The sequence below is a fragment of the Otolemur garnettii genome, unplaced genomic scaffold (genome assembly GCF_000181295.1).
Source record: "Otolemur garnettii isolate 467f Iridium unplaced genomic scaffold, OtoGar3 scaffold00257, whole genome shotgun sequence".
In the NCBI taxonomy this organism is placed as follows: domain Eukaryota; kingdom Metazoa; phylum Chordata; class Mammalia; order Primates; family Galagidae; genus Otolemur; species Otolemur garnettii.
The window spans coordinates 839,157-856,564 of NW_003852652.1; the positions used below are offsets into that span (position 1 = coordinate 839,157).

Genomic DNA, 17,408 nt, shown 5'->3' on the forward strand with positions numbered 1-17,408 from the left:
GAGGCTAATGCAGGAAAATCACTTGAGCCCAAGAGTTTGAGGCAATGAGCTATTATCATGCTACTGCACTCCACTCCAGCTTGAATGGCAAAATGAGATCCTGCCTTAAAGAAAAGGAATGAAGAAAACATTAGCCTAGCATGGTGGCACAGACCAGTAGTTCCAGCAACTGGGTAAGCTAAGGCAAGAAGATCACTTTAACATGGTTGTTTCAGATTACAGTGAGCTATGATTGTTCCACTGCACTCCAGCCTGGGTGACAGCAAGACCCTGTCTCTTAAAAGAAAAAAAAAAGTAAATGAATAAACAAACTTTCATATTTCCATACAATGGAATACTACTCAGCAATAAAAGGGAAGGAACTATTCCTAAGCTGTACGCTACAGATTAATCTCAAAATAATTATGTTGAGTGAAAGAAGCTAGCTTCCCCCAAAGAAAGTGCACCCTGTATGAATCCATTATGTAAAACTAATCTATAGTGAATGAAAGCACATTGCCTGGGGGTGAGGGATGTATTACAGAAGGGCAAGAGGAAAGTTTAGGGGTGACACGTACGTTCATTATTTTGATTTTGTTAATAGTTTCATTGGTGTGTGCATACCTCAGAATATATCAAATTGTATATATAAATGCACTTGCTATATGTTAGCTAAATCTCAATAAAGCTGAAAAATGTATAATGTGTCACCGTTACACATGTAGATTCCCACCTCAACACTGATGAATAAAGACACTTAAAAGCTTTAGCACCCTGGGCCCCATATACCGAGGGTGGCGGGTTCAAACCCGGCCCTGGCCAAACTGCAACAATAGCCGGGCCTTGTAGCGGGTGCCTGTAGTCCCAGCTACTCCAGAGGCTAAGGCAAGAGAATCGCCTAAACCCAGGAGCTGAAGATGCTATGAGCTGTGATGCCACGGTACTCTACCCAGGGCAATAAAGTGAAACTCTGTCTCTTAAAAAAAAAAAAGCTTTAGCACCCTGAAAATGCAATTCATAATAGAAAATAAAGGAAGTGTAAAAGTTAGCTGAGCTGGTACTCTGCCATCTAACCAGCTATACACCTTGGGCAAATGACTTAACTTCTCAAGTGACCACGATGTTTTCAAAATTATCAAATGATAGATTAGAAGTACATGTCCTAGAAATTCCCTTAGTGCCCCCAATTGTATAATGCTCCTAGGTTTGTAGAAAAGAAAGCTAATTTGTATTCTTCTTCATTGTAGATTTCCAATGCACACAGTCAGCAGATGGATGACCTCTTTGATATCCTCATTAAGAGTGGTGGTAAGTCAAAGTCACACCAGACCCCCACAGGAGGTCATCTCTTAACACCTGTGACAGTTTTTCTCTAGAGCTCATCTTACCTTTAGAGACTGAGAAGCATATTCTTCTAATTCTAACTGAATTTACTGTTTTAAAACTTGTTAAATGTAGGCCATTAGAACAAATCATTATAAATGGGGCAAAGGCCATTGATTCAGCTTAAAACAGTAATATGTTAGATTTATCCACAGATAGATGCCTGCTGGAAAAGACCATCTCCTAATAGCAAAGTATGATCGGGTTTAAATTCCATAAAAAAAAAATTCCATGTTGAAACATTTCAAAACTTGTCCCTAGTTTATCAGTCATTGTAGTGGGATGAAAACATTTCAATCCTGAATTAATTTTATCACAACCAAGTTACTTAGCTTGGACTTCAGTAACTTTATTAAAATTAAAAGGCAATGCTAAAGCACTTTCTATATACTATAATATTAAATCTTTGATTTATAATATATCATCTTAAAAGGGGACATTAATCACAAAAAAGTCAATATCTCTACCTCAGCTTACATATTTTTAGAAATTATAAAATCAATATTTAGTAAAAATTTAAAGTATTGTTAAATTACCCTGAGGAAAGGAGTTTTATTTAAATTTTTAAATAATGATCAAAATTTTTCCATTCACAGCAGGTATTTTATGATATTAAATGATATTATTATGTTTTGTTCATAATGTTTGACAAAGAATTCTAAATATTGGACTATACTTGTACTTTTTGCCAAGAACTATATTGGCTTTGCAAATAATTTAAACTCACATTATATCTAAATTACAGAAATTTTAAAAACAGACATTCCATGCCCAGACTTTAAGATTAAAAAAAAAAAATGTTTCTGCCAAACCTGGTAAAGATGAAAAGACTTCTTTTTTCTGAGACAAAGTCTGGCTCTGTTGCCCAGGCTGGAGTGCAGTGGTGTAATCATAGGTCACTGCAGCTTCAAACTCCTGAGCTCAAGCCTTCCTTTTGCTTCAGCCTCCTGAGTAGCTGAAATTATGGGTGCACACAACCACATTAGGCTGTTTTTTTATGTGTGCATGTATGCATCTGTAGAGACAGGGTCTTGCTACATTGCCCATGCTGGGCTTTTTAAATGATCAACAAAAAATAATTTTTATAGTCTAAACTTAGAAATTAAAAGTGACAAAGTTATCAAACAATTTTGAAGTAGTTTCTAAAAGTGATGACTTATGTTATAACAGAGTATCTAATAAAATGTATTATTTCATCTTACTATGTACCAATACTAGTAATAATGACAACCAAGTGGTTGATTATAAGACTAGTTACCTAAATTGCACTTAAAGCTGTCAAAACAATTTTAGAGAGGACTACAGATAATAAAAAGTAACATAAACCATGCAAAACCGCATTGTATACATAACTGACAATTCATTTATAGGAATCAAAGCATAAGTTCTCTCTCTCACCTACTTACGCATTCTAATCATTGAGCTTTGAGAGTTATTGTTAATTAAACCTATTTTCCCTAGTGTATCTGCACGTAAAAGAAACCAATAATATCGTCATTAAAAAGATACTTTATTCAAATAATATGTAGTTAAGTAAATACTATTATCTATAGCAGATGGTCCATTAATTTGTTGCCACTTGATCTGGCAAGGAATACCACATAATTACTGCTTGTTAAGGTTTACTGAATTCTCAAAATTTTATATAAATTCAGAAAACAAGACAAAAAATAAAAAATAAGCAGGTAATTAATCCACCTCATCTTAAAGAAAAAGATCAGAAGAGCCATGTGTTAGCTTTGCTACAGAAATGAAATAAGATGGCATTGTATTTTTTGCAACTTTATACAGAATGTATATAGCCAAATTGTGCACATAGTCCAACTATAAAGACAAAAAAAGAATGTAATTAGATTTTTCATAATACTAAGAGTATATTTTAGGTCTCAGCATACACTCAGGATATACATTTGACATTCACTTTAAGGGTATCATACTGCTGCAGTAGCAGATTCATAGTGTGGGATAGACAGGAGCCTTGTCTTAAAGCCTTAAGTGATTAAGAACAAAGATGCAAAGATAAAATAAGCTAAAACCATTGATTTTGATTTTTATAACTGCTTTTTATGCTTCATCTTACTGAAGAGAATTGAAGGCATATCAGAATGTCATAAAATAATCCATCATCCTAAAGGTTGTCAAGGTTACCTGACCAGTAGCATTCTCTTCCTACCTCTAAGATGGGCGTGTATAGAAGGAGTTGCAAAACAGTAAAGTAACTGTCCTAGTAATTAATAAAATATTCAAATAGGTGTGGTGCCTGTAGCACAGTGGTTACTGCGTCAGCCACATACACCAAGGCTAGCAGGTTTGAACCCAGCCCGGGCCAGCTGAACAACAATGACAACAGCAACAAAAAATATCTGGGCATTGTGGCCGGCACCTGTGGGTGCTACTTTGGAGGCTGAGGCAGGAGAATCACTTAAGCCCAAGAGCTGGAGGTTGTTATGACCTATGATACCATGGCACGCTACTGAGGGCAACATAGTGAGACTCTGTCTCAAAAAAAAAAAAAAAAATTTTTTTTTTTTCAAATAGTAGGAAATCTTTTGTTACTAATTACTTTAATTATTTTGCACAGAGATATCCCTCCCTATAAAAGAAGAGCCTTCTCCTATTTCCAAAATGAGACCAGTAACTGCCAGCATCACCACAATGCCAGTCAACACAGTGGTGTCCCGGCCACCGCCCCAAGTCCAAATGGCACCACCTATATCCTTGGAACCCATGAGCAGTTTATCTGCCAGCTTAGAGAACCAATTAGAAGCTTTCTTGGATGGAACTTTACCTTCAGCCAATGAAATTGCTCCACTGCAGATCAGCAGTGAAGACAGAGAACCTTTCTCGCTGATTGAAGATCTCCAGAATGACCTGCTGAGTCACTCGGGTGTTCTGGACCATTCACACTCACCCATGGAGACAGCCGAGACCCAGTTTGCTGCCAGTACTCCCTGCCTGTCTCTTGACCTTTCAGACTCAAACTTGGACAACATGGAGTGGTTAGACATCACCATGCCCAGCACATCTTCCGGACTCACTCCTCTCAGCGCCACTGCACCAAGTGTGTTCTCTACTGACTTTCTGGACCCACAAGACCTACCTTTGCCATGGGACTAATGTCACAGATTTCTTTTCTCAGAGTTCATGAGGTTTAAGAACATGAAGAAGATTCTAAAAGGTCAGTCTTTAGAGATAGATCCATAGCTGCAGAGTTGCATTAAAATATGTTGTCACAGAAAGAATGGATAGAAGGTCATAACCTGGAACCCAAATTTGAAAACATTTCATTGCATCGAGCAATGAAATGCTACAGTGAATTTCTACAATTTAATACAGCACAGGGCCTTCTGAAAACACACCAGACAAAGAGAACTCATCTGATTCTCTAGACTTCAGTACAGAAAGCACCTTTAGAATAAACACATAAAGAAAAGTAATGTACACAGGAAAATGACATTAGGATTCTCTGCAATCACTATATTTAAACCTCTGTGGTAACTTTAAGACCCCAGATGGAAGGCATTTAGTTCTACTCAAAAAATAAGGCTGATGAGGGGGAGGTGAGAGGCCGCTGCACTCAGTACTTCCTAGAGAGGGCTTGAGCCACACCCAAGATACAGTGGGGGTCAAGGCCCTGGAGTGCTCTGGCCACTTTGGTCACAGCTTCTAGCTGAAGACTTTTGGTTCCATTTAGAAACCTATGTAATTTTTTTTGTGATACAGTTTATTTTGTGATTTTTGGAATCTTATATTTCCACATTTAAATTTAAATGAAAAATCTTCCAGCATAACCAGAAGATGTGTACAAAATACTGTCGCAAACAGTCCACTGTAGAAAGTCCAGGTGTATTGATAACACTGAAAATTCACAGCCCTCTGGGTTGATTAGAGTGATTTAATTGTGTATATTAAGCACTTGTATGGACGCTCTGACACAATGATTTGTACAGCCTACATTGGGGTAAGGAAATGGGTATCCAATGGTCCTACTTTTTTTTTTAATAACACAGATTATTTCTAGAATACTTGAGCCACGTTTATTTCTGTATTTAAAGAATTGCTGACTAACTTTCAGGTAACCAGACCCATCTCAAAGAATCAAGAAAAGGCTTTAGCATGAAATATGTTTCTGAGCTGGTGAGTTGGAAGAATGGAAGGTGGGGGAGGTCTGGCATCTAGCCAGGACGTTCCCAGGATGAGTCCAGGCTGGACTGTGCCAGGTGCATGGCGGGCCACCGGCTCCCAGCTTTGGTTGTCTGTCTTCTGCCTCTGATCCCAGGTTACCATGTCATAGGCTTGTAACTGGATGTCCTACCTGAGCACTCACTACATTGTCAAGCTGAAGATTGAGAAACTGGAGGTTTTATTTGTTTTTTTAATATAGAAAAAAGTTATTATGTATTTGTTAAGTAGTTTCTTAAGAATTTCTAAAATGCCAACTATCATGAGATTATTTCAAGCTAATCATTTAGGTTTATGATAATGTAAATAACTGATCAAAAACTGAAATCTAGCAAAAGAGTATAGAGGTTTTTATTAAATACTAATACTGCGCACTCTGCCTCACCCTATGTAAACCCTATAGCCAGGCTGAACCTGGGTCATTAAATGATAAGTGTTCCACAGTGACGTGTAGGAGGCAGCTTGGCCCAATATTTGGAAAGAATTTGTGAATCTTTTCAGGTTTGTATTTTGCCACCTAAGAACTGATCTTAGTTCAGACTTTTTTTTTTGGCTTATAAATTTTGCTACATGTAAGAAAGGTCTGCTTTTCCTGATTGAGCACCATGGAGCCCTCTGCTGCCCGGCACTTCCTGACTGAGGCACTCACAGCTCTGCCAGGCTTTCCCAGTGCTTTAAGGCAGAGGCTGCTGTGCTCAGGGTAGTCTGTGGTGAGTAGTTTGTGTTTAGAAATTGGTAAACCAGCGCATGGGATACAGGAACTCTGTTAACTAGAACACCATCACCTGACCAAACCCAGCGAGAGTTTACCCCACTAGACGTGACGTTATCCTCACACCAGTTCCCTTGAGAGGGGCCTTTCCCCAGGGCCAGGCTGTTTTTGGGGGGAGGTACTTTTTTTATGGGAGGTCTTGGCTGTGGGTTTTTTGATGAAGGTTTGTGTCTAGGGCTTATCAGGTCCATATTTGGGCCCTGAGCACCTTTTTCTTAAGATTTGAATGGCTTATTAAATTAGCACCAAGCATCAGTGGGACTGGAGGAGGCAACTGAACAGCTAGTGCAATTAACTGTTATTGAATAACTTTATATTTTCATAATCCTGAGTTGTGTACATAGATAGTTTTCTAGCCCTCCGTTCCCTTTATTGCTTTTTTAAGATAGAGTTTGAAACATGCCACAGGAAGGTTGCTCTCCAAAAATACACAATGCAGTGCAAAGAATGCATCAGCCCGCTGTCTGTGACTGTGGATTCTTGCACCATTCCACGTGGCCCTCCTGTCCTGGCTCAAGTAGCTAACTGGACACCAGTGACATGCATGCAGCCTCCAGGGCCTCCACTACATAGCCCCAGGTTGGAGTGAATACGCACACCTGGTGCACCCACACATGTGACATGACCAAAGACTGTTCTGTAAACAAGGCCATGACCGAACTCACTGACATGATGGGAAGGGGTGTGTGGGACTAAGGAAGACTGTTGTTGTATAAGGTTAGTTGGCTTCACAGCCACTGGAGCACAGGTCACCACAGCCCATGCTCAGGACGCATCTGTGTAGTTGGCACTGTCACGTGTCATACTGTGGAATGTCATATTGCCAAGAAACAACTAATTCCCAGTCTTACTTCCCTACATATTCTTGAAACGTAGTAGTATCAACCTTCCCTTTCTGTTGTACATAGATATCAGATCATCTTAATTGGGGTGGGATAAATAAAAAGTGCTATACCAAAGCCTCTATAAAGTCTTTGGAAAGCCAGGGCTACATGGTCATCTTGTACATTTCAGTAAAGCATCTACTAAGAAACCTCTTAGGACACTGTTAGTGGTTCACGTTCTAGTGTTTCTCCTGAAATGTGCAATCTACTGTATAGTATTTGCCACATATTTCTATATAGATGCATTCTGAATTTGTGGGATTTCTCTATTTGTGTTTGTTTCATATGAGTATTTTTGTAATACTAAAGAGATTTTATTAAATATTTAAATTTCCTTTTGAAAGACTGCATGATCCTGTGATCCGTGTAACTGACACCTCGGGGCTTGTGAGTACTGTTCAGGAGCAGTGGCAAAGGCCCCTGGGATTGCCTATAGGCCTGTAGACGGCCAATTCCTAGTAGTAAGATAGCATCCCTGAACTGTGCAGTCCGCAGACATGGGGCTGTCTCAGGAGTAGGTTTCCCATTTTGTCATCAAAGCTGACTCAGGCTTCCTTCACCCTCAAGCCCAGCTCATTCCAGGCAGCACAGCTTTCTTCAGAGTCCTTTCAGAATCACCAGGCTGAAACTAGCCAAACAGCTGTCCCCGGGATAGTCCTTTTACTGTCCTCAAATGGACTTGGCCTTAGAGAAGTAGCAAAGCACTTCAGCAGGGTTAAAGATATTTAGGAGAAGCCCACATTACCAAACACATCCTCACACCGTTTTCCATGCGCTCACGTGGTAGCCAGCTTTAGAGAACCACCTGGCTGTCAGGCAAATGGGGACCACATGGCACCACTGGGGACTTTTAAGAAAAATACAAAGACAGTAGATAATCATTAGCTAGCAGAGCAGCACAGGTCAGTTTAACCAAATTCATAAATAATTCCTCATTTTTCACTATCCATTACTGCAAAAATGAATGTTGAACACTGGCAACAGAGTATACCCATACAAATTGTCCTGCTGCACTGGAGGCCACAAAATTAGCCCAAAATTAACAAAGACCATTAACTGGAAGGTCAAGTTCATCAAGGAGCAAAGCTTACAGGTGCATAAATGTGTATTTGGAGAGCATCCTAACTGCATTTCAGCTAATCTTTTAAGTAATTTCATTCAAAACTGGAAAACAATTAAGATGTAGCAATTTTTTTTCCTGGTTCAAACCTTCAATAACTTGTTCATTCAGCAGTCTTTCTGGGCTGTGTTGTTACTTGTAAACTGATTCTGTCTGCATGGCTATAGGTAGGTCCATGTTTTCCCCCATGTCCCCTCTCTTTACGGTATCTGAGGAAACATCAGTGCAAAGAGCTTCTCCTTGCAATCTCTTGTAGAAGGCCTGTAATTGGAAAAGTTGCACATGTTTACAGCCCTCTTGTCCTCCAAAGGAACACATTGCTCTGTGAATCATTATTGGGAAATGTCACAATTTTGTGACAAGATAGCAATCTCAGATCTACAAGGTGCTGTTGGGAATCAAATAATACACATTCTTGGAGATATGAACACAGCTACAGAGCTTTATGCCAACTACTATGACAAAGCTTTAACAAAGTTTATAGAATCACTGAAACTCATAACTGTTACCTCTCTACATGACGCTATAAGGAATCTTGCTAATTAGGAAGAGGAAGCATTTAGGAAAAGGTTTTGTATCTACCAAAAGTCCTTGATTTCAACCAACCAATAGTAATGCAAACTTGCTTTACAGGAACCAAAGGCATTGCCAAGTATTTGCCAAAAGGAGGCACTTTTTATTTAAAATGTGAGACTAATGAGATCTCAAAAATCAGTCCCAAAAAAGGTATTATCCATTTAAGGTTATACTTTTCACAAAGATGTAGATATTTCTCCATTGTTTTCATGTAAAATAGTATAGAGTTGTTTGTCAGTTTAAGAATAATAGATATTCAGTAGTAATACAAAGTTTCTTCCTTTCTATTTAGAAATTAGTTTTCTTTTCTTGCTTGCAATAGAAATGCAACGTGATAGGTGTTTCTCTTCTTTATTTTCATCATCACATTGTCTTAGCATCTTACTTTATGAAAAAAAGGAGAAAGATACCAATCTACAGAGCCCTGCTTGTTGAAGCACTTGTTTAACAAAAAATTACGGCAATCGGGGGTCCATTCATATATTGCCTTTATGTTGTTTTTTAAAAGAAAAACCATGATGCCTTTGTATTTGCTGTTTGCACCCCTGAAATCAATTCCGTATCGTGTCTGAACGCCATACGTTTTGCACGTGCACTGTGCAGAGGCAGCGCGCGTACTGTACTTTGATACGTGTGCACATTTATCATCAGATCTTTTGTACACAGTGGCGGCATCGTAGCTGATTGGGAAATGTTTGATATCTCAGCAATTTTGCATTTTTGTGTCTCAAATAAAAAGCGTTTTGATGTACTATGATTCTCGCTATGAAGAGGAAAGACTATACCCTATGGGTCGGTCATGCTGTGGTTGACCGTGGAATGGGGGCGGATTTGGGAGGAGACGTCTCCTTTAGAACACAACTCACAGCCACCAAGCAAAGCATATAAACTCCCAAGGTGGTTACAGAACACACATAGTGAGCTACCCTCCTTCAGTCCAGGACCACAAGATACAAAATAGAAACTCAAATGTACTAGCTGAACTTGGACATGTCAAGATTTATACCAGAGTCGTGGTCTTTCTTCAGCAATCACAAGGCACTCTGAATGAACAACAGTAGGTGGCGTGCAGTTCTTCCAGTGGGCTGAGTGATGCACACGCACACAGACATGCCCAGGGAAAAACTGGCCCAGCACCAACAAAATTCCTGAAAGACTCAGTCATTCTTCAATTTACCCAAGTTTGGAAAAGAAGTACTGACGTGAGATGTTTTTATAGGCCATACAAATGGTCTTTGGAATTCCATATTCTTAGTAAAATGACATTTTTTGTCAGCCCTTCTCTCCTTACATTGAAGAAACAAAGTGATAATGAGTAAACTTGATTGACAACCAATTTGTAGAGTCTGAACCAGAGGAGGGGAGAAAGAAGGATAATTAATTTCCTAAATACAGCAAAACATTCATTGCCTAGGACACTTGAGCAGACTCAACAGGCCAGTTCAGAGATGATGCTTCCAAAGGGTTAAACGTGTAATGTAGCATATGTCCTCAAGGAGAAAATAGACCTTAACTACTTATGTGAAAGAAAGTGATGCACCACAAGCACAGAAGGTACCCTAGGAGCTGAGAGGAGAGAGCAGGGGTCTCAGCAGGGAGCTCTAGTGTCACGGGAAGAAAACTCATGGACAAGGGGAAATGTAATTGGAGAACAGATTTTTTTTCTGTAACAGATTTTTATTTTTTAATGAATTTTGAGAGACAAAAACATGGAGCAGAGTAGTATAAAATAAAAATAAATACAAATGAAAGCTAAGTTTTGCGAATTGTTTTAAAACCACAATAGCTAATACAGAGAATCCCCTGTGCAAAGATCAAGGTGTGCCTTTGGCAGGGCTGAACACTTGAGTTTCTGATATTTGGAGTATAGGGTGCAGTTCCTGTGTTTGGATGAATCCCTGGGTGTGTGGCACAAGCCATGTTTCTAACTATATTTGAACAGAGGAATGACCCCTTAGCCCAGGTGGAAGTAAAAGAAGTGTCTGGCTTCACCTAACCACTGAGTTTCCTCCCCCAGGAGATGCCGGATGGGACTGTGTTCTTTCTGCAGCACCTCAGCACACTGCAAAGTCCTGTTGGATCTCTTCCCCCCCCCTTTTTTTTTTTTTGAGACAAAGTCACACTATGTCCCCCTTAGTAGAGTGCTGTGTCATCACAGCTCACGGCAACCTCCAGCTCTTGGGCTTAAGCCATTCTCTTGCCTCAGCCTGCCGAGTAGCTCCCACCACAATGCCTGGCTTTTTTTTTGTTGCAGTTGTCATTTGTCACTGTTGTTTAGCAGGCCTGGGCCGGGTTCAAACCCGCCAGCCTCGGTGCATGTGGCTGGTGCCATACCACTGCGCTATAGGCGCCGGGCCTCTTCCGCATTTTTGATCATGGCCTTTCGAGTCACACATGGTTCCGATGGAGAAGGGGCTGACGATGGGTGTCCTGGAAGCAGTGCTAGAATGGCTCAGGCCCAGCAGGCACTGCTGTGACTTTATACAAGCCTGGTACATATGAACACAGGAGGAATTCCTACAGAGCACCTACTATGTGTTAGAGTTTGGCTACAGGACAGAATCATTGAAGGAAATTCCAAATACTCATTCTGGCAAGGTACGAGGAAGCTGGTCATTCAAGGATCCCTAGTTTCTGAAGGACAGTTAGAATCTTCTGCAGATAATTGTTTTCGGAGGCCCCTGTAGCTCAGTGGACAGGGTACTGGCCACATACACCAGGACTGGCGGAGTCAAACCTGGCCCCCGGCCAGCTAAACAATAGTGACAACTGCAACCAAAAAATAGCCGGTTGTTGTGGCTGGCGCCTGTAGTCCCAGCTACTCGGGAGGCTGAGGCAAGAGAATCACTTTAGCCCAGGAGTTTGAAGTTGCTGTGACCTGTGATGCCACAGCACTCTACCCAGGGGGACATAGTGAGACTCTGTCTCAAAAAATAGTAAGATAAATAAATCTGTTTTCTTTGGGTAATGCAGAGCCTTAGAAAGCTTTTCAGATATTGGACAAAGTCACCACTTAGCATCTTTATAATTCTCTACAGCCAATCAACCAAAGCAGTTGTAAACAGACACATCCATACTCTTAGGGATATCTGGTAATGACGTCCACATTACAATAAAAAGCATTAAACCAAGAGAAGACTAATTTCAGGACAGGTATACCTTATATCAGCCACAATTTTGTGTGGTCCCATAATCCTCTTGCAGTTTCCCCAGGTCACACAAAGACCATTCCCTTACCCCTCCGCAAATAGCTACTTCAAACTGTCAGAAACCTGGTCAATAACCCAACACAGAGTAACCGGCCGGCCGAGAAGCAGGGCGCTCCCCATTTTCCGAGCGCCTCCCCTGCGTGTTGCGCTGGGGTCTGCAGACCTGCACCCCAAAGCCGAGGCTTGCTGGTGAGGAGGGGGTTCTTACTCAGGGTGGTGACTTTCTCCTCAGAGATTTAAATAAAGGCCTTTGAGAGCTCTGACGTGTTTTGCCAGCCATAGCTGGATAGACGCTGAGTCGCATCAAACACAATCACAAACAGAGCTCGCCCTGCCCTTGAAGTTCACTAGACAGAAAGTGGTTTGTGGCAATACTTCTTTAAGGTCTAGGAAAGGTCTACAACACAAATAGTTGTCTATTTAAACAACTTATTTTTTTTTCCGTTTCCAATTATGTTTGTTAAGCAAATTGGAAAGCTGATCGAAACATGAAATGCACAGAAACTGCGATAGGGGCGCCAAAAAAGGCGCTGCAACCAAATGCCTTTGACGCCTCTCCCGCGGCCGCGGCCCGGAGCCCCTGCAGGCGCGGCTGCACCGCAATGTGCGCGGCTGCCCCGCAACCCGAGCGGCAGCCTGGCTGGGTGGGCGCGTCCTACGCAGAACCTCATTCAAACCCGAGTCTGGGGGAGGTGGGGACTCTTTACAGACAGGGCAACGAAAGATAGAAAGGGTAAGACTTGCCTGAAATCACAAATTTGAAACAGCAGAAATTTGAAACCAAACTACCGAGACCCCAGAACCCAGACCATTTTGTCTCCCTCCGTTCAGGCGGCTATAACAGAAAACCTAAAGTGCGGTCATTGTAAACAACAGAAACGCGTTGCTCACAGTTCTGGAGACTCTGAGGTCCGAGATGGAGGCGTGAGCAGAGCCGGCCTGGAGAGGGCCTGATCTCTGCTCTAGAGCTCACCCTCCTGGGGGGAGGAGACAGCGCAGGAGGACCACGACACTCCCTCAAGCCCTTTCCTAAGGACATTAATCCCAAAAATCACCTCTAAATACTGTTGCATTGGGGATTAAGTTTCAACATGAATTTTAGACTCAAATATTCAAAAAATAGGACTATTCCTATAGACTCAGTACATGTAACTCTCTGCCTTTGTTTAGATGCTTTGTGAATATAATTGCTTAGAGTCTAATAAATTCTTTTTTTTTTAAATAAATTCATTTTTGTCGTGAGGATCCACCAACTACTTCGATTATATCTGGGCATCTCTCAAGTCTCCTCGATTTCACACGTTTTCCAAAGTAGCTACTCACATAGATGATTAACGGCATCCACCGTGGCTTTTACTAGGTTAACTCTCGCCAAGCCCCAAGTTCCAAGACTGTAGCATCTTCAATGAACCCCACTAACTAAGCCATGCAAAACGACTTGTATAAAACATTACCACAGATTATGCTGGGACTCCTGTAGCCGCTTGAGCACATTACAAAAACTCGAGATGAATGATTTAAAAAATATCTAATAGGCTGGGCACAGTGGCTCACATCTGTAATCACAGCACTTTGAGAGGTTAAGTCAAGAGCATCACTTCAGGCTAACAGTTCAAGACCAGCCTGGGCAACGTAATGAGATTCTGTCTCTAAAACAATTTTTTAATCATCTGGGCAGGGTGGTGGGTACCTACAGCCCCAGCTACTTGGGAGGCTGAGACAGGAGGATTCCTTAAGTCCAGGAGTCACCTGAACTATGATTGCAATGCAACACTGCACTCCAGCCTGGATGGCAAAGCAAGACTGTGTTTCAAAAACAGTAATTTATTTAAAAAAAAAAAAAAAACAAAAAACTATCTAGTAGAGTTAAAGAAAAACAAACCCTTGACCAGCAATTCAACTTTTTTGGTACACATTCTTGAGAAACACAGGTGTGCATAGGAAATCATGAATAAGAAATGAGTGCTAACGTGTGTTTCCGAAGCAAACATTGCAAGCAACCTCTATGCTTTTCACTTGGAGAACCGTTTAACAGCAATTTACATGAATGAACTAAATCTAATGTGTCAACATAAAAGAATATTGAAACACAATGCTCAAGGGTAAAAAAAAAAAGTGCAGAATAAAGCCTATGTAATTCACATAGCATTTTAAAACCTGTGTATTTTTTCTACATGTAAAGATGGGAAGTATAAAAACATAGGTGAGGCTCGGCACCTGTAGCTCAGTAGTTAGGACACCGGCCACATACACCAGGACTTGGCGGGGTTCAAACCTGGCCAGGCCTGCTAAACAACAATGACAACTGCAACAAAAAAATAGCCTGGCATTGTGGCGGGCACCTGTAGTCCCAGCTACTTGGGAGGCTGAGGCAAGGTAATCACTTAAGCCCTAGAGTTTGAGGTTCCTGTGAGCTGTAATGCCGTGGCACTCTACCAAGAGCAACATAGTGAGACTCTGTCTCAAAAAAAAAAAAAATATATATATATATATATATGCCATATATATACATATATACATATATATATATATGGTATGGCCTAATGTCAATTTCAAAATTCAGGATACTTTTGGAAAGAAAAAGAATTAGATTGAGGAGGATGTAAAAGTAGGCTTCAACTTTCTAATATTTTATTGAATATTAAAATAATTTCACAAATAGCCATATGTCAAAATGCTGATTGTTGATTTTTTTCCTTCCTATTCTTGGTGAGTTGGAAATATTTCATATAAAAATTAGTTTAAAAATAAAGAATTATGAATATTAGTATTATTCAACTTAGATGAATTGGACAAATTCCAACAAAGGCATACTACCAAAACTTGACTCAAGAAGAAATAGAAAACATTAATAGGCCTATAACAAGTAAAGAAATAGAATTAATTTTACAATTAGGTAATGAATTAATTTTAAAAACTCCAACAAAGAAGAGCCAAGGATCTTTTGAGGGTCCACCATTCATCCCTGTATGGTGAGCTTAAGTCTTCCGTCTGAGGATGTGCAGAAAGGGCCCTCACCACTTAGCCCTTCCCTGGGGAGGAGGGCTGAGCTGGGGAGGGGGGCAATGGGCAGAGAAGCCCAAGCCTTGGCCATGCCATGCCCTCAGCAGGCCCTGGTCCTGGCCACCCTCTGCCTTGTTCTCAGAGTTTAGCCTGACCAAGGCCCAGACTTCTCCTGGTCTCTGCACTAGCTATGGAGACAGAACATATGAAAAAAATAAATAAACACAGCACATGGTGATAAAAAAGAAGAAGAGCCAAATCCCAGCTGGCTTTTCTGGTGAATTCTATCAGACATTTAATAAACTAACATCAATTCTTCATAAATGCTTTGAAAAAAAATGGAAGAGGAGTGACTACTTCCCAACTCATCCTGATAGGCTACTAACACCAGATAAAGACATCACAAGAAAAAAAGACCAATATTTCTGATGAATATAGAGACAAAAATCCTAAACAAAATACTAGCAAACCAAGATCAGAAATGTATAAAAGCTATTACTTTGACCAAGTAGAGCTTATCACAGGAATGCAAAGTTGGGTTTAACATCTGAGAATACATTAATGCAATATACTATATTCATAGAATAAAGTACAAAAACTACATGATCATTCCAGTACACACAGAAAAATTATCTGACTAAATTCAATGCTCCTTATGATAAAAACACAGTGAACTAAGAATAGAAGAGAATTTCCCACATGACAAAAGTCATCTACACAAAACCCAGAACTAACATTGTACTTAGTGGAGAAAGAAGAAATTCTTATCTCCGATGATCAGGAAAAAATAAGGATGTCCACTCTTGCAACTTCCATTCTATGTTGTACTAGAGTTTCTACTCAAAACAATTTATGTAAGGGGGGAAAAAGTCATTCGGATTGGAAAAGAAGAACTAAAACTATCTCTATTTGTAGATAACATTAGAAATAATAAATGAGTTCATCAATATCAAAAGATGGCAAAACCCAATCTCATTTCTATATGGTAACAATGAATAAAACAAATGGATTAAGAAAGTAATTTACAGTAATATCAAAAAGAATAAAATATGAATAGATTTAACAAAAGTACAAGACTTATATTCCTTAAACTACAAAATGTTTCTGAAAGAAATTCAAGAACAAATAAATGGAAAGACAGCTCATGCTCATAGATCAGAAAAGGTAATATTGTTAACATGGCAATATTGCCCCAAACTGATCTGCAAATTAAACACCCCCCCTATCAAAATCTCAACTCGATTGTTTGCCAAGATGGACAAACTGATCCTAAAGTACACAAATTTCAAAGGATTAGCCAAAACAATCTCAAAAAAGAACAAAGTTGGAAGGCTTACATTTCTCATTTTCAAATCTTGGTGCAAAGCTTCAGTAATCAAAGTGTAATACCAGTATAAGAACAGACATATAGATCAGTGGAATAGGATTGAGAGTCCACAGAGATAAACTCTCATATTTATAGTCAATTGATTTTTGATAAAAGTGCCAAAACAATTCAGTAGAGGGAAAGAATAGTTTTTTTAAAAAAAGAGTGCTGAGACAATTGGATATCTACATGTAGAAAAATGAATGTGGGCTCGGCGCCTGTTGCTCAAGCGGCTAAGACGCCAGCCACATACACCTAAGATGGCGGGTTCGAATCCAGCCTGGACCCGCCAAACAACAATAATGGCTGCAACCAAAAAAAAAAAAAAAAAATAGCCGGGCGCCTGTGGTCCCAGCTACTTGGGAGGCAGAGGCAGGAGACTTGCTTGAGCCCAGGAGCTGGAGGTTGCTGTGAGCAGTGAAGCCATGGCACTCTACCCAGGGTGATAGCTTGAGGCTCTGTCTCAAAAAAAAAAGAAAGAAAGAAAAATGAATGTGGACCCCCTACCTCATTCCATATAAAAAATTTAATTCAGAATATATCAAACTAAACAAAAGAGCTAAAACCATAAAATTTACAGATGATAATAGTATTTGTTACCTTTGGGTTAGATGAAAGCTTCTTTTTTTTTTTTTTTTTTTTTGAAGCAGCCTCATTCTGTCACCCTTCGTAGAATGCTGTGGCATCATCATAGTTCAAAGTAACCTCAAACTCTTGGACTCAGGCAATCTTGCCTCAGCCCCCAAGTAGCTGAGACTACAAGTACCCACCAGAAAACCCACTTAATTTTTCTACTTTTAGTAGAGACAGAGTCTTGCTCTTGCTCAGGCTGGTCTCAAACTCCTGAACTCAAGCCATCTACCCATCTCAGCCTCCCAGAGTGCTAGGATTGCAGGTATGAGCCACTGCACTTGGCCTTAGGCAAAACTTTTAT

The 17,408-nt window shown here is 40.2% G+C and overlaps 1 protein-coding gene across 4 annotated transcripts in view; it reads left to right on the forward strand.

Moving 5' to 3' along the window:
- Window positions 1-9,650, forward strand: part of MKL2 (MKL1/myocardin like 2) — a 214,557-nt gene extending 204,907 nt beyond the window's left edge. For all 4 annotated transcript variants that reach the window (XM_023508554.1, XM_023508553.1, XM_003802728.3 and 1 more), the window contains 2 exons: window positions 1,227-1,287; window positions 3,944-9,650. In XM_023508554.1, coding sequence (XP_023364322.1) covers window positions 1,227-1,287; window positions 3,944-4,479 — 597 coding nt within the window. In that variant the 3' untranslated portion in view covers window positions 4,480-9,650. The remainder of the gene's footprint in view (window positions 1-1,226; window positions 1,288-3,943) is intronic.
- The last annotated feature ends 7,758 nt before the right edge of the window (window positions 9,651-17,408 follow it).